At 43.7% G+C, this 16,912-nt stretch overlaps 1 protein-coding gene across 2 annotated transcripts in view; it reads right to left on the minus strand.

Moving 5' to 3' along the window:
* Positions 1-6,677: 6,677 nt before the first annotated feature.
* Positions 6,678-16,912, minus strand: part of Tgfb2 (transforming growth factor beta 2) — an 85,009-nt gene continuing 74,774 nt past the window's right edge. For both annotated transcript variants that reach the window (XM_032915375.1, XM_032915376.1), the window contains 5 exons: positions 14,846-14,978; positions 14,625-14,735; positions 12,752-12,929; positions 11,002-11,155; positions 6,678-8,061 (listed from right to left, as the gene is read on the minus strand). In XM_032915375.1, the coding sequence (XP_032771266.1) occupies positions 7,903-8,061; positions 11,002-11,155; positions 12,752-12,929; positions 14,625-14,735; positions 14,846-14,978 (735 nt within the window). In that variant the 3' untranslated portion in view covers positions 6,678-7,902. The remainder of the gene's footprint in view (positions 8,062-11,001; positions 11,156-12,751; positions 12,930-14,624; positions 14,736-14,845; positions 14,979-16,912) is intronic.

The following is a 16,912-nucleotide window of genomic DNA, read 5'->3' on the forward strand; positions in this document are numbered from 1 at the left end:
GTTGGCAGTACCCGTGGGGACCAGAAGAAGCTGTCAGAACTGGAACTGGAGTTACAGATAGTTGTGAGCCACCACGATGCTACTGGGAATCTACCCTGGGTCCTGTGGAAGAGTAGCCAGTCCTCTTAACCACTGAACCATCTCTCTAGCACACCCCCCCTAAACAGGACTAGGAACCTGTATTCGATAAGCAAGTGTCCGAAACCAGAAGCACACAGCAAGTATGCTCACTGTTCTCCGAGGAAGAAGGATGTGGCAATCCCTTGACCCAGGACATCAGGGCAGAGGCAGGACTAGAACCATTTCCTGCAAGCGTTTCTCCTCCAGAGTCCTCCTGGAAACAGTGTACAGCTGGGCTCCGCCCTGGCTCTCCTGTTTGACAGTAAACCTCAGTGGCCCATTTGTTCTGTTTGCCTTTCTACACTTGTCTTCCTGCTTTGTTCCTGGTTTTGCTTGCTTGCTGTTCAAGACAGCATCTCACTCAGCAGTTGAGACTGGCTTGGAACTCAGTATGTGTACCAGGCTGGTCTTGAACTTGTGGTAATATAATCTGCACCACCTTACTGAATGCTGGGGTTACAGGCATGTATCGCCACACTCCGAGTGGACATCATAGTCGTCATTAAAGATGCTGGTCACATAATAGGATCTCGGAATCTTTTCTCCCTTTGTTGTCCCCCTCCGTTTGTCTATTCCACTTTTCCGCTTCTGACCTGCTGGGAGACCTGCCTTTGTCTCAGTAGTCCAGGTTCTAGAAAGGAAGTTGAATACATTGCTATTAATTTTAGAATCCTGGGGTGGTAATTATTTCTTATTCTGTACCCTTAAGGACATCAACACATCCACATATGTATTTATAATATATGGACATATACATATGTATATATTATAACTATGCATGTGGATGCATGTGTGTGTGTATTTTTCCACACTTTTTATAGTAATGAAGATATCTTTATTACATAATATCTTCATAATAGACTGTCAGATCTATAACAAGAAAATAAACCCCAGAGGTTGCTGGGCCTCCTTAAAGCTCCTCAAGGCTTCTCCACCAGCTTCTTTGTCAGATTCTAAATGCAAGCTAAGGTTCAGGCAAACGCCAGGCCACGAGCAAGGGGAAGACACGCACACATGACAATGGGAAACTTGATCCAGCACTGCCGTTTGGTTGAAACCTCCGCTCAGTTTTCTGTTTAATTTTGTTTCAAGTGAAGAAACTCGTGTTCCACCCATACTTGAGATGCAGCCAAGCTGCATGACTTCACATTGCCTTCAGAGCAGTATTGGATTGCATAACTTCGTAGCTTGTTTGCTCCCAACATCCTGAGACTGGGCAATCTGCTATGTGATTCGGAGTGCAGCCCTGGGCCTATGGAAAGGGTTTCTGTCACCAGAGCTAACAGGAGCTTGGTACTGTGAACTGAGTGACACATCTGTGCTCTTACAGTTGCACTGGCATCTGCTGCAGAGAGGAGTCCTTCTCTGGGGGAGACATCCTGAGACATTATATTTCTCTTTACACTGGGCTTTTTTTCTCTGTTTAATTATGCCTATTCTCTTTGGGTGGATCATTTCCCTAGTTCTGATCATACAACACAAACTGTCCCTTGGTACATTCTGTTCCTTTTATGAGGTTCCTACCCAATTACAGGAACACAGTCAACTCTCCTACAAACAGCCATTACTTGCTGAAATAAAACAAAAAAAATCAACTACAAAGAATTTCAGGGAAATAAATACTCATGCAGGGAGAGGCCTAAAGCAATCTTTTAAAGATAAGGTCACTGGAAAATCTTTTGTTTGCATTCTCCCACAAAGATAGATAGATAGATAGATAGATAGATAGATAGATAGATAGTTGATAGATAGATAGATAGTTGATAGATAGATAGATAGTTGATAGATAGATAGATAGATAGATAGATAGATAGATAGATAGATAGTTGATAGATAGATAGATAGATAGATAGATAGATAGATAGATAGATAGATAGATAGATAGAATATATGCCTGATAGATAGATGATAGAGGTGGTACTGGGTATCATAGAGATGATTCATAAATGAAAGATGATACCCAGAGCTAGAAGGAAGCTATTTGATAGAGATAGAAAATAGATATTTACATAAATGATTGGTAATAAGTTTACACAGATAACAGAATAGATAAATAAATGGCAGATGATTCATGAATACTATGGTCCAATGCTTGTAATAATCATCACTCCAGTTTCATAGCCTCTTGTGGGTACGGTGGCTGAGGAGCCTCAGGAGGCAATAGAGAATGGAGCATGCAGCTTTTGGGATGAGCGATGGAAGGATGAAGCCGGGTTTTGCTGGAAGTGCAGTCACCTTCTTTGATAGGAATGACAGAATCAGTTACTAAAGATGTGTATTTGCCAGGATGATTTTGCAGCCCACGTCTCTTGCCTTCTCCTGTCTTTGTACACCTTCTCTGTCTCTAGCTTTAATTTTTATGAAGGAAATATGTAACTTGGGGAGAACTACCCCAGGAATAGAAAATCTAACTCTGCCCCTACAAGATCCAATGGTTAGAGCCAGGCCACCTAACTTCTTTCCTGGAAAATCAATGTCCTTCCATGACCAGTGACACAAGCAAACACAGTAACTATTTGGGTTTTTGTTTTTCCCTTAAGCAAGGTAGGAGAGATTGCCACTGGAACATTAATGTAGCCTTTATGGGTTGAAAGCATTTGGTTCAATAGCTTAATGTGTCCAGGAGAGGTTGAACTGCCCCACTCGGGTGTTAGTAGACAACCACAGGGACTTGGACAGTGAAACTTATAAAATGGCCATATTTCCCTTCAGACCTTTGTCACTGAGGACTTGCTGGTAGGTTCTTCCATATAGATGTGTCACATTTCACAAAGGATGACTGACCAAGACTGCACTTTCACCCAGTAGGTCCTCACATAGTTCAATACCACATTAATTACAACAACAGAGGCTGATACTGCAGTTTATGGGAATAGCTTAGCTTTTGTTTCCAAACAGCTGCTTTCAAATTCCACAGCCGTGCTAGGGAGGTGCTACACACCTGAAATCCCAACACTGCAAGGCCGAGGCAGCCCGGGATACGTAGGGAGATCCCACCTCCCAGAAAAGATGATTCCACACCAGAACTCATTTATGGAACAGAACTCAACTCAAAATAAAAAAAAGTTTAGTAACCATGTAAAATAATTTTAAAGAAAAACAGGTGTGGTTAAAGCATTTTAACCACATGCTTTATTTAAACTCACGAATATACAAGCATATTTAGACATGTAATAACTATAAAAACTATTATATTGAGACAGCTTAAAATTTTAAATTTAGAATTTGTCTGGGCATTTTAAACCTGTAGCCTGTCTCAGGTCAGTTTGGCTATAGTTTAATAATTTCCCAGGTACCACATGCAACTCATACATTGGACGGTGGTGTCCTAGACCCTCCATTGCAACCTGGAGAGTTTAGAGGGAAGTAATCAACCCATTGTGTCCCCATTCACTGTCCCATAGCATGGCGTTATATAAAATGTATTTCAGGACTAGAGAGACTGCTGAGTGATAAGAAAGCAAACTGCTCTTATACAGGACCCAAATTCCCTTAGATTTTCAGTCTCAGGAGGTCCAACACCCTCTTCTGGCCTATGCAGACACATCATTCTCAAGTGTAGGTGACACACACATACAAATAATTAAAAGTAAAGTAAACCCTTAAAAACTATGTCTACGTCAAAGGCTGTGCGAGCAAGTCTCTTGAGAGAAGGGACCACAGTCAGTCTTGCCACGTGATGGAGGTCATTCAACTAGTCAGTTTTCAATATGTCATCAAAAGGGAGCCTATAGAACTAAGATCTTCTCGGGAGCAGCTGGTGGCTGATGAGAAATATAGGTCTGGAGAGTTTCAGATTTAGTACCAAGATGGCCATAAGCTACAGTCTGGACATGAGTTCATTACCACAAAGACTCCCCGCCATGACCCGACACAGAAGAGGCATAAGGCTATCACAATGGCTGCTCAACATTGAGTTACAACCGAGCTCCCCTCATGGCTATTCAACAATTGGCAGGCGTGCAGATCAGACATTCTGGGAAGGTAAAGAAACAGCTGGGAGTGTGACAGCCTTACTGCATTTGATTAGTGTACAGTCCCCAGTACCACCATCAGAAAGAAGAAGAGAGAGATAGAGAGATGATGATGATGGTGATGATGATGATGGTGGTGGTAGTGGTAGTGGTAAGGAGGAGGAGGAGGAGGAGGAAGAGGAGGAGGAGAGTACTAAAGGGTTGTATAGGAAGCTTCCTCATGTTTGGGGGGCTGCTAGGAGCTTTTCCCATTGCTAGGCCTGTACACACGCTTTGATTTTCACCCAACAATAACCGTGATATGATCTGGGATCGGTGACAGCCTTTGGCTGGCTCACTCTACACAGAGCCCTGGACTCAGGTTAGAATGGACCATGTCCTTCCCTTAAGACCTGACAGGATGTGATGGCAGCGGCAAGTAAGGCGGTGACGTGAGAGGCGCCCATTCTCTAGTCTTCTCCCACTGAGGGCTTCTTTCTGTGACTCGGGGACAACACAGTGGGCGCAAGCGAAGTTCTTGCATTAGACAAAACGAAATGACTAGCCCAGGTCACATCAACTCTCTCGTAAATTCTCCTTCTTAAGAGGCTGGCAACTCCTGTGAGAATCGGGATCCTCTAAATATGAACCAAGGAGATTCAAGATTATGTGTGCACGTCTGTGTAGTGCTATGGGTAAAGCAGACAGGAGTAGCTACTCTCAAGCAGCGACCCCAAAGTGCATGTGGCTTTTGTTATATCTGGCTGGCTCACTAACTATCCGAATTATAGGGCGACAGGGGATCCTGTCTAGACCGGTACTCTTGGCCCTGGGATTGGCAGAACATAGAACCAGAGAGCCAAATCATGGCCCAAATATCTCTGCTTCTTTCTTTCTTTCCTTTTTTCTGGTAGACAGTCAAGCTGGGTGGAAACTGAACTCCAAACAATTACCAAATAGCAATAAATGAGAAAATAAAAAGCCAGCACAGTCTTTGCTCCATTCTTGGTTGCTACGTCCTGGCTCAGGAGTCGTAGTGTGGTATTGGGAAAGTGAACAGCTGTGTGATAAACGCCTAGTGGACGGTTTGAAGCAGGCTGGGCCCAGTGTCACTGTCACCTTACTACATCGCACAGGACTTCCAGTCTCAAGAATCACTCTTTGACAGGAAGAACACAGCAACGTGTAACTGAAATAATTTATTTACCACTAGAGCACCACAAAACCAGACATGCATCGTGTTAAAAATACAGCGTAATTGGTCATCGAAACATGTAACATCTGCTCTTATAACCCATTCTTTAAAATCCATGCCAACCATAAAATTGTACTGTTGCTTAACACATACAATCCGCTGCCCCACCCATATGCTAACACCTCCCTCCCCCTCCCTACTACCACCCCTCCCGTGGCAATACTTACTAACGGGAAAGAAAGACCTGTAGAACCCACAGACTTAAACGAAAAATAGATTCAAGAACCCTTAAACTAGCAGTCAGTGCATTCAGAAGGAGAGACAAATCATACAGAACATAAATGTCATTTTATCTGAGAGGAAAGTATCTGTAGAAATAAGGGTTGGTGGGGAGTTATACAGAAACAACAGAAACGTGGAAAGGGGAAATAGGAGCTGAGGTGCAGATCTGGGGTTGTGCTGCACCCAACACGGAGGCCATTCACCAGCGCTTGCTCTGTCTGTCTTCTGGCTTACAAATTCCATGCTCCGTCTTAGTGAATTCTGAGGAAAGCTCTTCAGAGAAGTGTGTCCACTATCAAAGAAATTCTCTTTGTATTCACACCTCACTGTGCTGCCCTTTGGGGGAAGACCACAGATAGTCCATCATGTCATGGGCCGGTTTATATTTTGAAGCTATGTGACAAGGACACCCACCCTGTAAAGCCTACTGTCAGGCCCCACAACAGAGAGATCCGACGACTTCAAATGGAGGCTGACCTCGGGTAGAGCATGCTTGCTTGGAAGAACGGTTTGACAGGGCGATTTTGGTTTGTGCCTTTTTTTTTTTTTGTCACCCTGCAAAGAATGTCTTTCAACACCTGAACCTCAGTAATATCATGGAAATAATGAATGAAATTACAAACAAAATGATGAGTGCTGGCTGGACTTTTCTCCCCCTTTGAAAAACTCAACCTTTTCATACTCCCTATGAACACCAAAAACCCAATTAAAGAAAAAGATGCTTCCTTTGAACTGTCTGCTTTTGAACAGCAAAAAGGGTCTATAAATATATGACCTAGAGAAACTTTTCCTAACCCAGTCACGGAGACTCGGAGTTCAGATTCTGAAACCCTTTCCAAAAATTTGTGCTCAGTCCTCTGTGTTGACCAGGCTCCATTTTCCCAGGAGAAGCACCGCTTACCAGCCAACCTGACTCATACTGACGCAAAAAAAGATAGGGTACACTGGAACTCAAACCTATCTTTTTGGGCTTTGCTTTTATTTTTGTTTTCTTTCTTTTTTTCTTTTTTTGTCTTTTGGAAACTAGAAGGAACTGGGGGTACAGGGGAAATGGACCCAGGACCCTTATGTCATTAAATGGACAATACATAAAATACAGGCAGAGAAGACAGTATTAAAAACTTGAATTTGTAGTGCAAGTCAAAATCTAGGGGTTTTATTCAAAGGTACTGGCCAGCTAAAGGAGGCAAACATACAGTCTGAATGATCATTAAAAAAGAGAGTTCAAATTTAAGTTCAATCTAAATCATAATCATTATTACAGAATATTTAAAAATGTGGTAAGATCTACACATTACATGTAAAGTAGTTACTGTTCCGATTTAATAGTTTGTAAAACAGATTTGCAGTGTGTTTTCATCATGCTGGCTTCTAGACCCGTCTATTTTAATAATATCCATGTAATTACGTATACCAAGACAAAGGGAAAAAACCTGTATTGTAGATCAACAGCCACTTCACGGTCAAAAGTCTAACAATACACATCCAAGCAGGTCACCATTTCACCGACTTGCTTAAACTGGCAAAGAACCATTTACAATTAAAAGGAAAAAAAAACCAATCTTCCAGATTCCCACTGATTCCAAGTTTTCTTTGTTAACAGGCCTTCTGGACAGATGGCCGCCCATGAAGCTTCGGCAGGCAGAGCACAGCACATGTTTTCTGGGCTTTGATTTTTTTCTCAGACTTGCTCGGTTCTATCACGGCTCACAGGGGGTCATCCAGTATGACCTCCTTCCCCCTGGCTTATTTGAGTCCAAATTCCTTAAGCCATCCATGAGTTTGTGGCAAAGTATTTGGTCTCCACTTATACACCTGTTTTATTTTCCAAGGGCAACGAAAGGTTCATTATATAGTAACACAATAAATAACCCACTGTTAACTCAGAGGAAGGGATGGGGAGGGCGCCCACCGCAGAGCAATACAAAGGAACCAAGAGAGGCGTGGGGTGAAGCGTGGGGTGGAAACAATACATACAACTCCACTGAACGGATTTTCCTGTTTTGTTTTGTTTTTCTTTCTCATAATTAACACTAACAAATTCTTCCAGTGTTTATTTTTCCTTTAAAAAAAAAAAAAAAAGATGTTTTTTTTTTGTGTCTTCAGGAAGTAGGTGAGATGCAGACTAACGCCTTCCATTTTTGTGGTTGTTGTTGCTGTAATCCCAGATGCCAGTTTTAACAAACAGAACACAAGCTTGCAAAGTGTTTGAACTAGTACCGATTTTTTTTTCCTCCAATTTTTTTTTCAACACGGATGAATCAAAACTCCCTCACGTCACGAACGTTATCATCGTCATTGTCGTCATACGTCATTGTCACCGTGATTTTCATCCTGGCTTTCCCGAGGACTTTAGCTGCATTTGCAAGACTTGACGATCATGTTGGAAAGTTGTTCGATCTTGGGCGTATTGCCAATGTAGTAGAGGATGGTCAGTGGTTCCAGATCCTGGGACACACAGCAAGGGGAAGCAGAAGCTTCGGGGTTTATGGTGTTGTACAGGCTGAGGACCTGCGTGACACAGCACAGAGAAGCACACGCAAGAAAGTGGTTAGTTTTGCTTTTAATTTTTGTGAGCATGTGCATGTTTGTGTACCTGCAAGCAGGAGCCAGAGGTTGACGGTGTGTGTCTTCCTCAGTCTCTCTCCACCTCATTATTTGTTTGGTCATTTTAGTTCCGGTCGGTCTCTCACTGAACCTGTAGCTTCTTGATTTGACTAGGTTGGCTGTGTCAGCCAACTCCAGGGATGCTCCTGTCTCCACACTTACAGCTGTGACATTATTTCTACCCCTGTCATTATAGGAGTACAACGTCATATCTGGCTTTTATGTAGTTGGTGGAAACTGAACGTAGGCTCTCATGCCCGTCCCATTTTAACGACTGAGCCATTTCCCTAGCTCAGGGCCGCTGAGGACACAATTGTAATCATTACTACTTTTTGTTACCTCCAAATTATGGTCAGATTGGCTTGTGTCCTTAGCAATGGCAAATTTAGAATTTCCCCACAAGTTGAGTTTTGTTCTTTGTGTACACATTAAACAAACAACTCCATAAAAAGACAGACCTGACCGAATTGTTCAGGTAGCAGATCTTCCTAATTTTTTTCAATAAGTCTACTGGCCTTTGCTATACAAAGGCCTCAGGCCTCCTGCTATTTTTTTTCCTATGTAAATTCGGAACGAAGGTTGGGTACCCATTTTACATTGCCACATCAGTTAAGAGCTCTTTGGACTCAGGGACTCTGTTCACTTTGTCTATGTCTTGTAAGTCCAGAAATCTTGTTTGGACAGTCTATGACTCTATGCTAGAAGATAAAATGATAACTAGGAATAAAAAAGTCCACTGAAATCTTCATAAGAACTGTAATCTGCCCTGAAGTATAGAAAGCATATCTGTCTGAAGCAGATCTGTCAGTCACGTGTCTTCAGCCACGTGACTTCACGGGCCAATGAGATGCCACTTACCTTCTCACTTAAAACAATCCATTTGGTTACCATGACGTCATAGTCACAGAGGTGATAAGAATGGCGGGAAAAGCAACCTGAAAGCCACACCCATTCTTCCTTTCGTTTCACTAAGACGAGGAGCCTTCCTTTGTTGCCTACACTATATAATAGATCAGGCTGACCTTGAACTCACTGTACAGCCCAGGTTGGCCTTAAACTCACAATCTTCCTGTCTCGGCCTCTTGAGTTCTAGAATTTCAGATGTGTATTAGCTTCCTCCTCACCCCAAACCACTAACTTCTGGTCACAGTTTCTCACTTTCTTATGCATTGCTTAGAGCAATCGTAGTATCTGACCCTCCATTAACATTCCTCATGCTACATGGGGAAGACTAATTTCAAGAACTAAATAGCAGCCCTACAAACAGAAGAGAAAGTGTAGCATATAGCTCTGCAGCTTCATCCCATTCTCCGCCACAGGGGTGCCTGGCTCTTACTGATGGAAGTGTTAGGTCACCCAGGGATGACAGAGACATTTCCAAGGATGCCATTAATGTGTTAGTCAAACAAGTGACCTTTTCCTCGAGATTCCCTGGGATGTTTTCAACCAAGGACAAGAGACCTGTTGAGCACAGCCACACTGCCTACTTTATTAGGCTACCCCTGGCTTCTTGGGGAACTGTCCAAACCACATATTTGTGACCATGACAGTTATTCTTCCTTCTCCTTGAAAAACAAGCCAGGTCTCAGCCTTCACACATTCCCTCTGTGTATCAGGGAGGAGAATTACGTTCCGACTTGGCAACCAGGCCCTGCCTGCATTACAGCTACTGCTGCTGCTACAGTCCAGATGAATCAGGCTGGCCAGAGAGAGCTTAGACAAAGGGACAGGCATGAGCCAGCTTCCCTCACATGGCCAAGCACGTGGTCACCCCTGAGTGCCAAGCCTACAGGGGCACTGGGAAGATGAGTGGAGGAGGGGAAGCCATGTTTGTCCATTTCAATTCCAGTCCAGGCAGGCACTTACGAATAAATAAACCTCGTGTTTACTAATACATAATTTTTCACAAGCAGAAAGGAGCCATTTTTATAACACAGATTGTCTAAAATAATTGATAACCCCCAACTCTTGAATGCAGCCCCATGTGATCTCTCTGGCAGCAGATCCATTTTCCTACCCTGCAGGGAAGGCAATGTTTCTAATGCCTCTTTAATAAGGAGATTTACAGAGGCATAAAGAGCAGAACAGAAACCTCTACTTACAGCCACATTTTAGGAATTAAGCTCGGAGATATGGAGTGACGGGAACTGGGTTAGAAAGCAAGCAGGGCTGCAGTCCAAAGTCTGCATCGCCACAGATTTGTTTTTATCTCTGGTTAGGCAGCCACAGTATCTACATCCTGATTTCATTGTTTGTAGAGAAATTCTGACTGAACAAGACCCTTTCGGAAAACCTTCCCATCTTTAAATTCCTGTCATGAGCCACAAAAACGAACCTCATAGAGAATATATTAGTATGTGGAAAAAAGTTTGTGCTCATCTGGGTCGGGGAAACATGGCATCTGATGTTGCCTTTCTCGCTGAGTTAGCCCTCTGTCCTCATTAAAGTGACTTGATAAAAGACTTAGCTATACATTCACTCTGGGTCCTAGTCGGAAAGACTGAGAGAGAGATGTGGTAGCACACGCCTGTAATCCCAACACTTGACAAACACGAGCAGGAGGACTGCCATAGAATCAAGGCCAGCTGGTCTACATAGTGAGTTCCAGGACAGCCAGGGCTACACAATGAGACCCTGTATCAAAGGAAAAAAAAGTAGCAAGCAACGACAAAAGAAGATATTCATCTTAAATATACAGTTTGTTGTATTTTGCAACAACTGTTGAGTTTGGCATCATTATCGCCATTGTCATCATCATCATCATCGTCATCATCATCATCACCACCACCACCACCATCACTGACAGAGGCAAGAACAGGAGAAACCAACAATCTAGATACTTACTTTGGTGTGTTGAGTGTCTGAACTCCACAGATAAGGGCATGCCCCAGCACAGAAGTTAGCATTGTACCCTTTGGGTTCATGGATCCATTTCCATCCAAGATCCCTCTTAAAATCAATGTAAAGAGGGCGAAGGCAGCAATTATCCTGCACGTTCCTGTTGAAAGAAAGAGCAGAGGGGATTTGGGGGTTGATTTTTTTTTTTATACAACTCACCCGATTCATACCAGAAAAAATGACCCATTCACTTATTCCATTAACCTCGAGCACCATGAGACTGGTTGTGATGACTTATAATCTCACATCACGTCAACAGTGAGATACTGTGGGTCCCTGGACTGCTTTCCCTTGTGTATTCTGTACTCTGACCATCTTGTCCGTGACATGGGAAATCAATATACGCCTCCCAATGCACATAAGCAGGAAGGCAGTTGAAAGGGGCAGAGTCTTTCCTGCAGAACATCTGCGGCACATCTAGACTCTATGGCTGGATTGTCAATGCGATGGATAAAATGAAACATATTTTCAGAGAGCCCCCGGAGGCATTTTCCTTTGAGAATATATCCTATGTTTTACCATCTGTTACTAGATCAAGGAATGAATCAGAGTTCAAGAAATATGGAGTCTTGCAGCCATAGTCGCTGTCTCTGGCAACTGAAATGTCCCTCTCCATTTGTGACCTATGATGTGGTGAACCCCTCTCAAAGAGGACCCTGACTCTGATCCACAAATTCCCAAAAAGAGAGTCCTCCCCCTACAAGGAACAGAACACCATACATCCCCCCCCTTTCACAGATTCAGGTAAATTGGCAAACAATTTCTTGCATGGCTCTCTCCCTCATGACAGAACCTGCAGCTCAAGGTATGGCCATCCACCTTCTTGTGCTATTTCTGTAACTCAGAAAGAGATCCCCAGGGTGAACTTCAAGGCATGGTATGTCTTATTGACCTAGCCAAAATCTCAAGGGAACTTATGTTGCTTTGTGGGCAGAGAACTAGGAGAACTTACCAGAACCCAAGCCGTGGAGAAAGGACCCCAACACACCTAAATTTCTCTCTTCATACCCACTTCACACTAGAGAGCTGAGGGCCACAGCACAGAAGAGAACTGTTGAAAGTCCTCAGGAAACCTCAACAGTGTGGCTGCTTAAACAAGGCCTGAACAAAGACAGTCAAAACCAGTTGACATGCCAACTGGGATGGAGTAAATGTCACAGGGTCCCAATCCCCGACGAAGACCTACAGATGGAGAATTAGCCTTCCCCAGGAATGCAACCCCTAAGTGGTTTTCCAACACAAAGTGGTCAGCCTTAAAACATATATAAATAAGCAGCAGTAGACAGTCAGAGGGTTGAGTTTATAGATTTATTTACATATATGTTGCACATATATTTATCTATGTTATACATACATATATATATGCATATGTGTGTATGTGTATATGTATGTATATGTATGTACACACACACATAAAATAATAATTTAAAAAAGATGCCATGAATTTGGGAGGGAACATAGGACAAAAAGAAGAGAATGAAGGGGGTAAATCGTGTATTATAATTACATTTTAATAAAAAAAAGTATTTTCAGAAAGTCCTCGGGGAGAATGTTGTTACAAGATTCAAAAGCTCGACTGCCCTATATGCCTGGCTTTGAGCAGTGACTTCGGTTCAAGTCAATGTATGGGAGAGAAAGCGGAGGCAAGGCGAGAGCCAGCAGACTCAAGCACTTGCTTCTATTTTCATGTCTTTACCTAAAGCAATAGGCGGCATCCAAAGCCCGTTTCCGTCGCCGGCTGGACTGCTGGGACTCCAGTCTGTAGGAGGGCAACAACATTAGCAGGAGATGCGGGGTCTTCCCACTGCTTTTTTTCCTAGTGGCCTTTATAGTTTTCTGATCACCACTGGCATATGTGGAGGTGCCATCAATACCTTGAAAAAAATGCATTTGGGTAATAAACATTTAGCTTTACCTTTGTCAAATATAAGCAGTAATATTTATATAAAATAGACCCCCCCCCCGTAAATGGCCACGAATAGCACCGATGATTACCAACCACAGCCCGCATTGCCTGGCTACCATCATTCCCCACAGAAACAGATACGGCACAACGGGCCTCCCACAAGTGACAAGGAACATATCTGAATGGGCCTCTTGTCCAAAGGCGGCCCTGTGTTGAAGACAGGGCTTTTACTGGGAAAAGTCACTACACAAGAAGTCTTTGACCTATGGTCCAAGGGCAACCTAGGTAGTTTATTTTAGTCCATCCTCAGTGTGGGCTGTGTGCAAGCTCTCGGCAACGGAACACTCGGCCATAGAGCATGCCTTGTCGCCTGCCGGTGCCCTCTCTTCCCGAGAACGCTCCACTCAGAAGACTTCCCTAATGAGCGTAAACCGAGGCTTAGCTGAGTGGCCGTGGACTAGGTTTAGGTGAAACAGGAGTCACCCTTCCCTAATGCTATTTTGGGAAGCCGTGCAGAAAGAGCTTTTTCATTTATTTTATGGCATCCTTAACACTTTTCTGATTCCATCTGAGATTTAGAAACCTGAGCTCCCCAAAGCATGCTCGAGAGACTGCCAGTTTAAGCGTTTAATCTCCACTCAGGAGAATCATGGCTGGGCTAGAGACCGAAATAAATCTCTACACCTCTGGGGGTGTTTTTCCATGACCAAGGGCCACTGAGGATTTCTAAAAGTGGATGGAGGTCCCAGGTGGGGTTACAAGGGAATGAAGGCAGATGCCATGGCAGAGTGTGGGCATGAGCTTCTCCTTTACCTCCTCAGCCAATAATTCACTGCCTAACAAGCCAATTGACTTGGGCCCTTGGCATCCTTATTTACTCTGGATTTTGATGAGATCAACTTAAAGACAGGCAGGGGAAATAGAGGTCCCGTTCTGCGTTTACTAGCTGCTACAGAAATCTGGTAGGGAAGCCCCTTGCAATAATAGGTGTGAGCTAGCAAAAGGCGGGCGCTGTGTCTCAACACCTGGAGGGAGAGTTCCAGAAGCTGAGATGTGAGGCAGTTCTTTTCTTGGATGAAAAGCACTTGCTGAGGCTTGAAATGTTGCTTGAGGGACTAGAAGTGGATTCCCTTGCATCCTTGCTGTCTACTAATCTCGGCAGATGGGAAGTCGATTCACTTAAGAGAAGAGAAACGGGCTTAACTGACTGATAGTCCACAGAGTTAACTAGCCAGCTTCATCACTAGGAATGAAGCAGGGGAAACCTGGAGTCTACTCTTTTCTCCCAATCCTTTCCACTTAAAAGAAAATATTGTTATTTTAATTTTTTTAATTATATGCATCGGTGTGAGCATTGGAGTACAGGTGCCCTAACAGGCCAAAAAGGAGTCATCTGATTCCCCTGGAGCGGGAACTATAAGCAGTTTCGAACTCTCTGGTGTGGGTTCTGGAAACTGAGCTCAGAGCTTAACCATTGAGCCATCCTTCCAGGCCCACTTTCTACTTTCTTCTATCCACTGCTAAGCAAACTACTGCCCAAATAAATAAGAGGTCCCGCACCTCACCAAACAATGCCACTTTCGCATGCAAACTGAGTTTACCACACCTCACCTTCCCACCCCGGAAGAGATTCTCACAGTAAGAACCAAGCTCCTTCGGTTACCTGCGAATCTCGCCTCCAGCTCTTCGCTCTTATTTGGGATGATGTAATTATTAGACGGTCTGAAGGTACAGCAGGGGCAGTGTAAACTTATTTTAAATCCCAGGTTCCTGTCTGGAAAACATTAAGTTAAGGGAGTCATTCGTACGAGTGTCCATGTCTGCAGACAACTCACAAGCTGTTGGGGCTACAACTAGGGAGAGAGAAAGAAGGTTCTTTGTAACCTTTGTGGTGAAGCCACTCGTGCACGGCGTCCGTCACGTCGAAGGAGAGCCATTCCCCCTCGGCTCTGGTTTTCACAACCTTGCTATCAATGTAGCGCTGGGTTGGAGATGTTAGGTCTTTGGATTTAAGGATCTGGAGAGAGAAAGAGCAGAAGAAATGCTCAGATGGCTGCTGATGGCCAAACCCAATCCACTCGTTATTCCAAGTCATTAATGACACTGGGCTCCCAGTCTGGACTCATGCACTGCCATCCAACAATTATAGTCAGGTGCATGAGAACATAACACCAGGCCTTTGCTTTGAAAAGTACAACTACTTGATCCATTGTGCATCCTGATAAAGATAACAGCCACCATAGTCTGACATTGAAAGAAAAGAGACAGCCATTGTTTTGCTTGGCTAACAGAAGCTCTCTGAGAACCCACCATGAATTTTATGCTATAAAGTCTGTGACTTTCCTGCTCTGTCTCCTTACTTCTTTAGTTTGGGGATCAGGGAGATGAGAGTGCAGTTCAGAAGACCCACTCCCTCCTTCCTAAGTGTCTGGATTATAAATCTTGTAATAGAAAGAGAAGGGTCTTATCCCTGTTTCCCAAGTCTGCTGGAATTAAAACGAGTCCTGTTTTTGGAAGTAAACCTCTGGCTGGGATTTTGACTCTCAGTGTGACTTGTGATTTATGATGAAATCCCCATCGTGTCATCTCAGAGGGAATCAGGCAGGAGCAGTCTGGCCCAGTGTGCCAATGAGAGTCTAAAAAAACATGTTGGCCTGAATACCAGGACTTCAGGAAGATAAGGAGGGCACTAGGAAAGGATGCTCTCAGGTTTCGATGGGAAGGGTTTATCAGAGATGTTTTCTACCTATTTTAAAACAATCACGTTTTGTGAACTAAGCTATGACCCTGAGTCTCTAAGAGCTCTAGCGAATCCAAAGTCCACCCCAGTGGATTGACTTTCAGCAGTACTAGTACTTAGGGCCTCAGGCCATAGTGCTTTATACAGGTCTTCCTGGTACTCAATCTAATTTTGAGGGTGTTTCATACTTGATCTCTCCAGTAAATTCATAAGCTTCTCCAGGTCACAGGGCCATGCCACCACCTTGACATCATTTCAAAGTGTAGTACTCCAATGCGTCAAGAACTACTAATGACTCTCTAGACACCCGATAGATATTCCATTCCCTAGTAAACTGTAAAACCAAATCATGTTACCTTCCCACTAGGCGCTTCTGCATTTCCCCCCAACATCCACAGTTTGTTTCAGATGATATGGCAACACATGCTTCCAGGAATATTTAGGGTTAGTGTAGATTCAACCCCAGGATGGACAAAGTATGGAGAAGAAAATAGCAGAGGTGGTCAGTACCTTACAGGGAGAGGGTTTGCCTAGCATCCACAAGACCCTGAGTTAGAGCCCCAACATAAAGAAAGAAGAAAGGGGAGGGGTGGAGAAGGAGGAGGAGGAGGACTAAGAAGGGAAGGAGGACAAAGAAAGAAGGAAGAGGAAGGAAGGAAGGAAGCAAAGGAAGCAGGAAGGGGCGAAGGATGCTATAAAAAGGAAAGCAATAAAGAAGATGGGAAAGGAAGGACAAAGAGGAAGGGGAGGAGAAAGGATGGAGAAGAAAAGAAAAGAAAAAGAAAGAAAGGGAAGGAGAAAGGGAGAGGAAAGGAAAGAAAGGGAAGGGAAGAAAGAAACCCCACAATACATGTCCGTGCTCTGGTGCCCTCATGAACTTTAGATAAACTCACTCCACAGGCCCCCGCAATGGACAGACCCCACTAAGGGGAAGAATGTAGGGCAATCACAATCCTGCAACAGGCAAGAAGTTCTTTTTACCAGTTAAAGAAAACCAATGCCTGTGACTTGAGGGCTGAGTACAACGAGCTCTGGGCTTAACACACACTATTTAGTTTAATTTAATCCTCCAAAGATTCTTGTAAAGTAGATTAAGCAAATGGAAAATCAGAAAGGATTCAAAGCCCTCCCCAGCCTAGAGCCATTTTCCCACTTTGTTATGACAGTCAGAGTGGGACTGTGGGGTCACGACCCTTTCTCATAGAGTAGAA

Source organism: Rattus rattus, chromosome 10, assembly GCF_011064425.1.
Source record: "Rattus rattus isolate New Zealand chromosome 10, Rrattus_CSIRO_v1, whole genome shotgun sequence".
NCBI classification, from domain to species: Eukaryota; Metazoa; Chordata; class Mammalia; order Rodentia; family Muridae; genus Rattus; species Rattus rattus.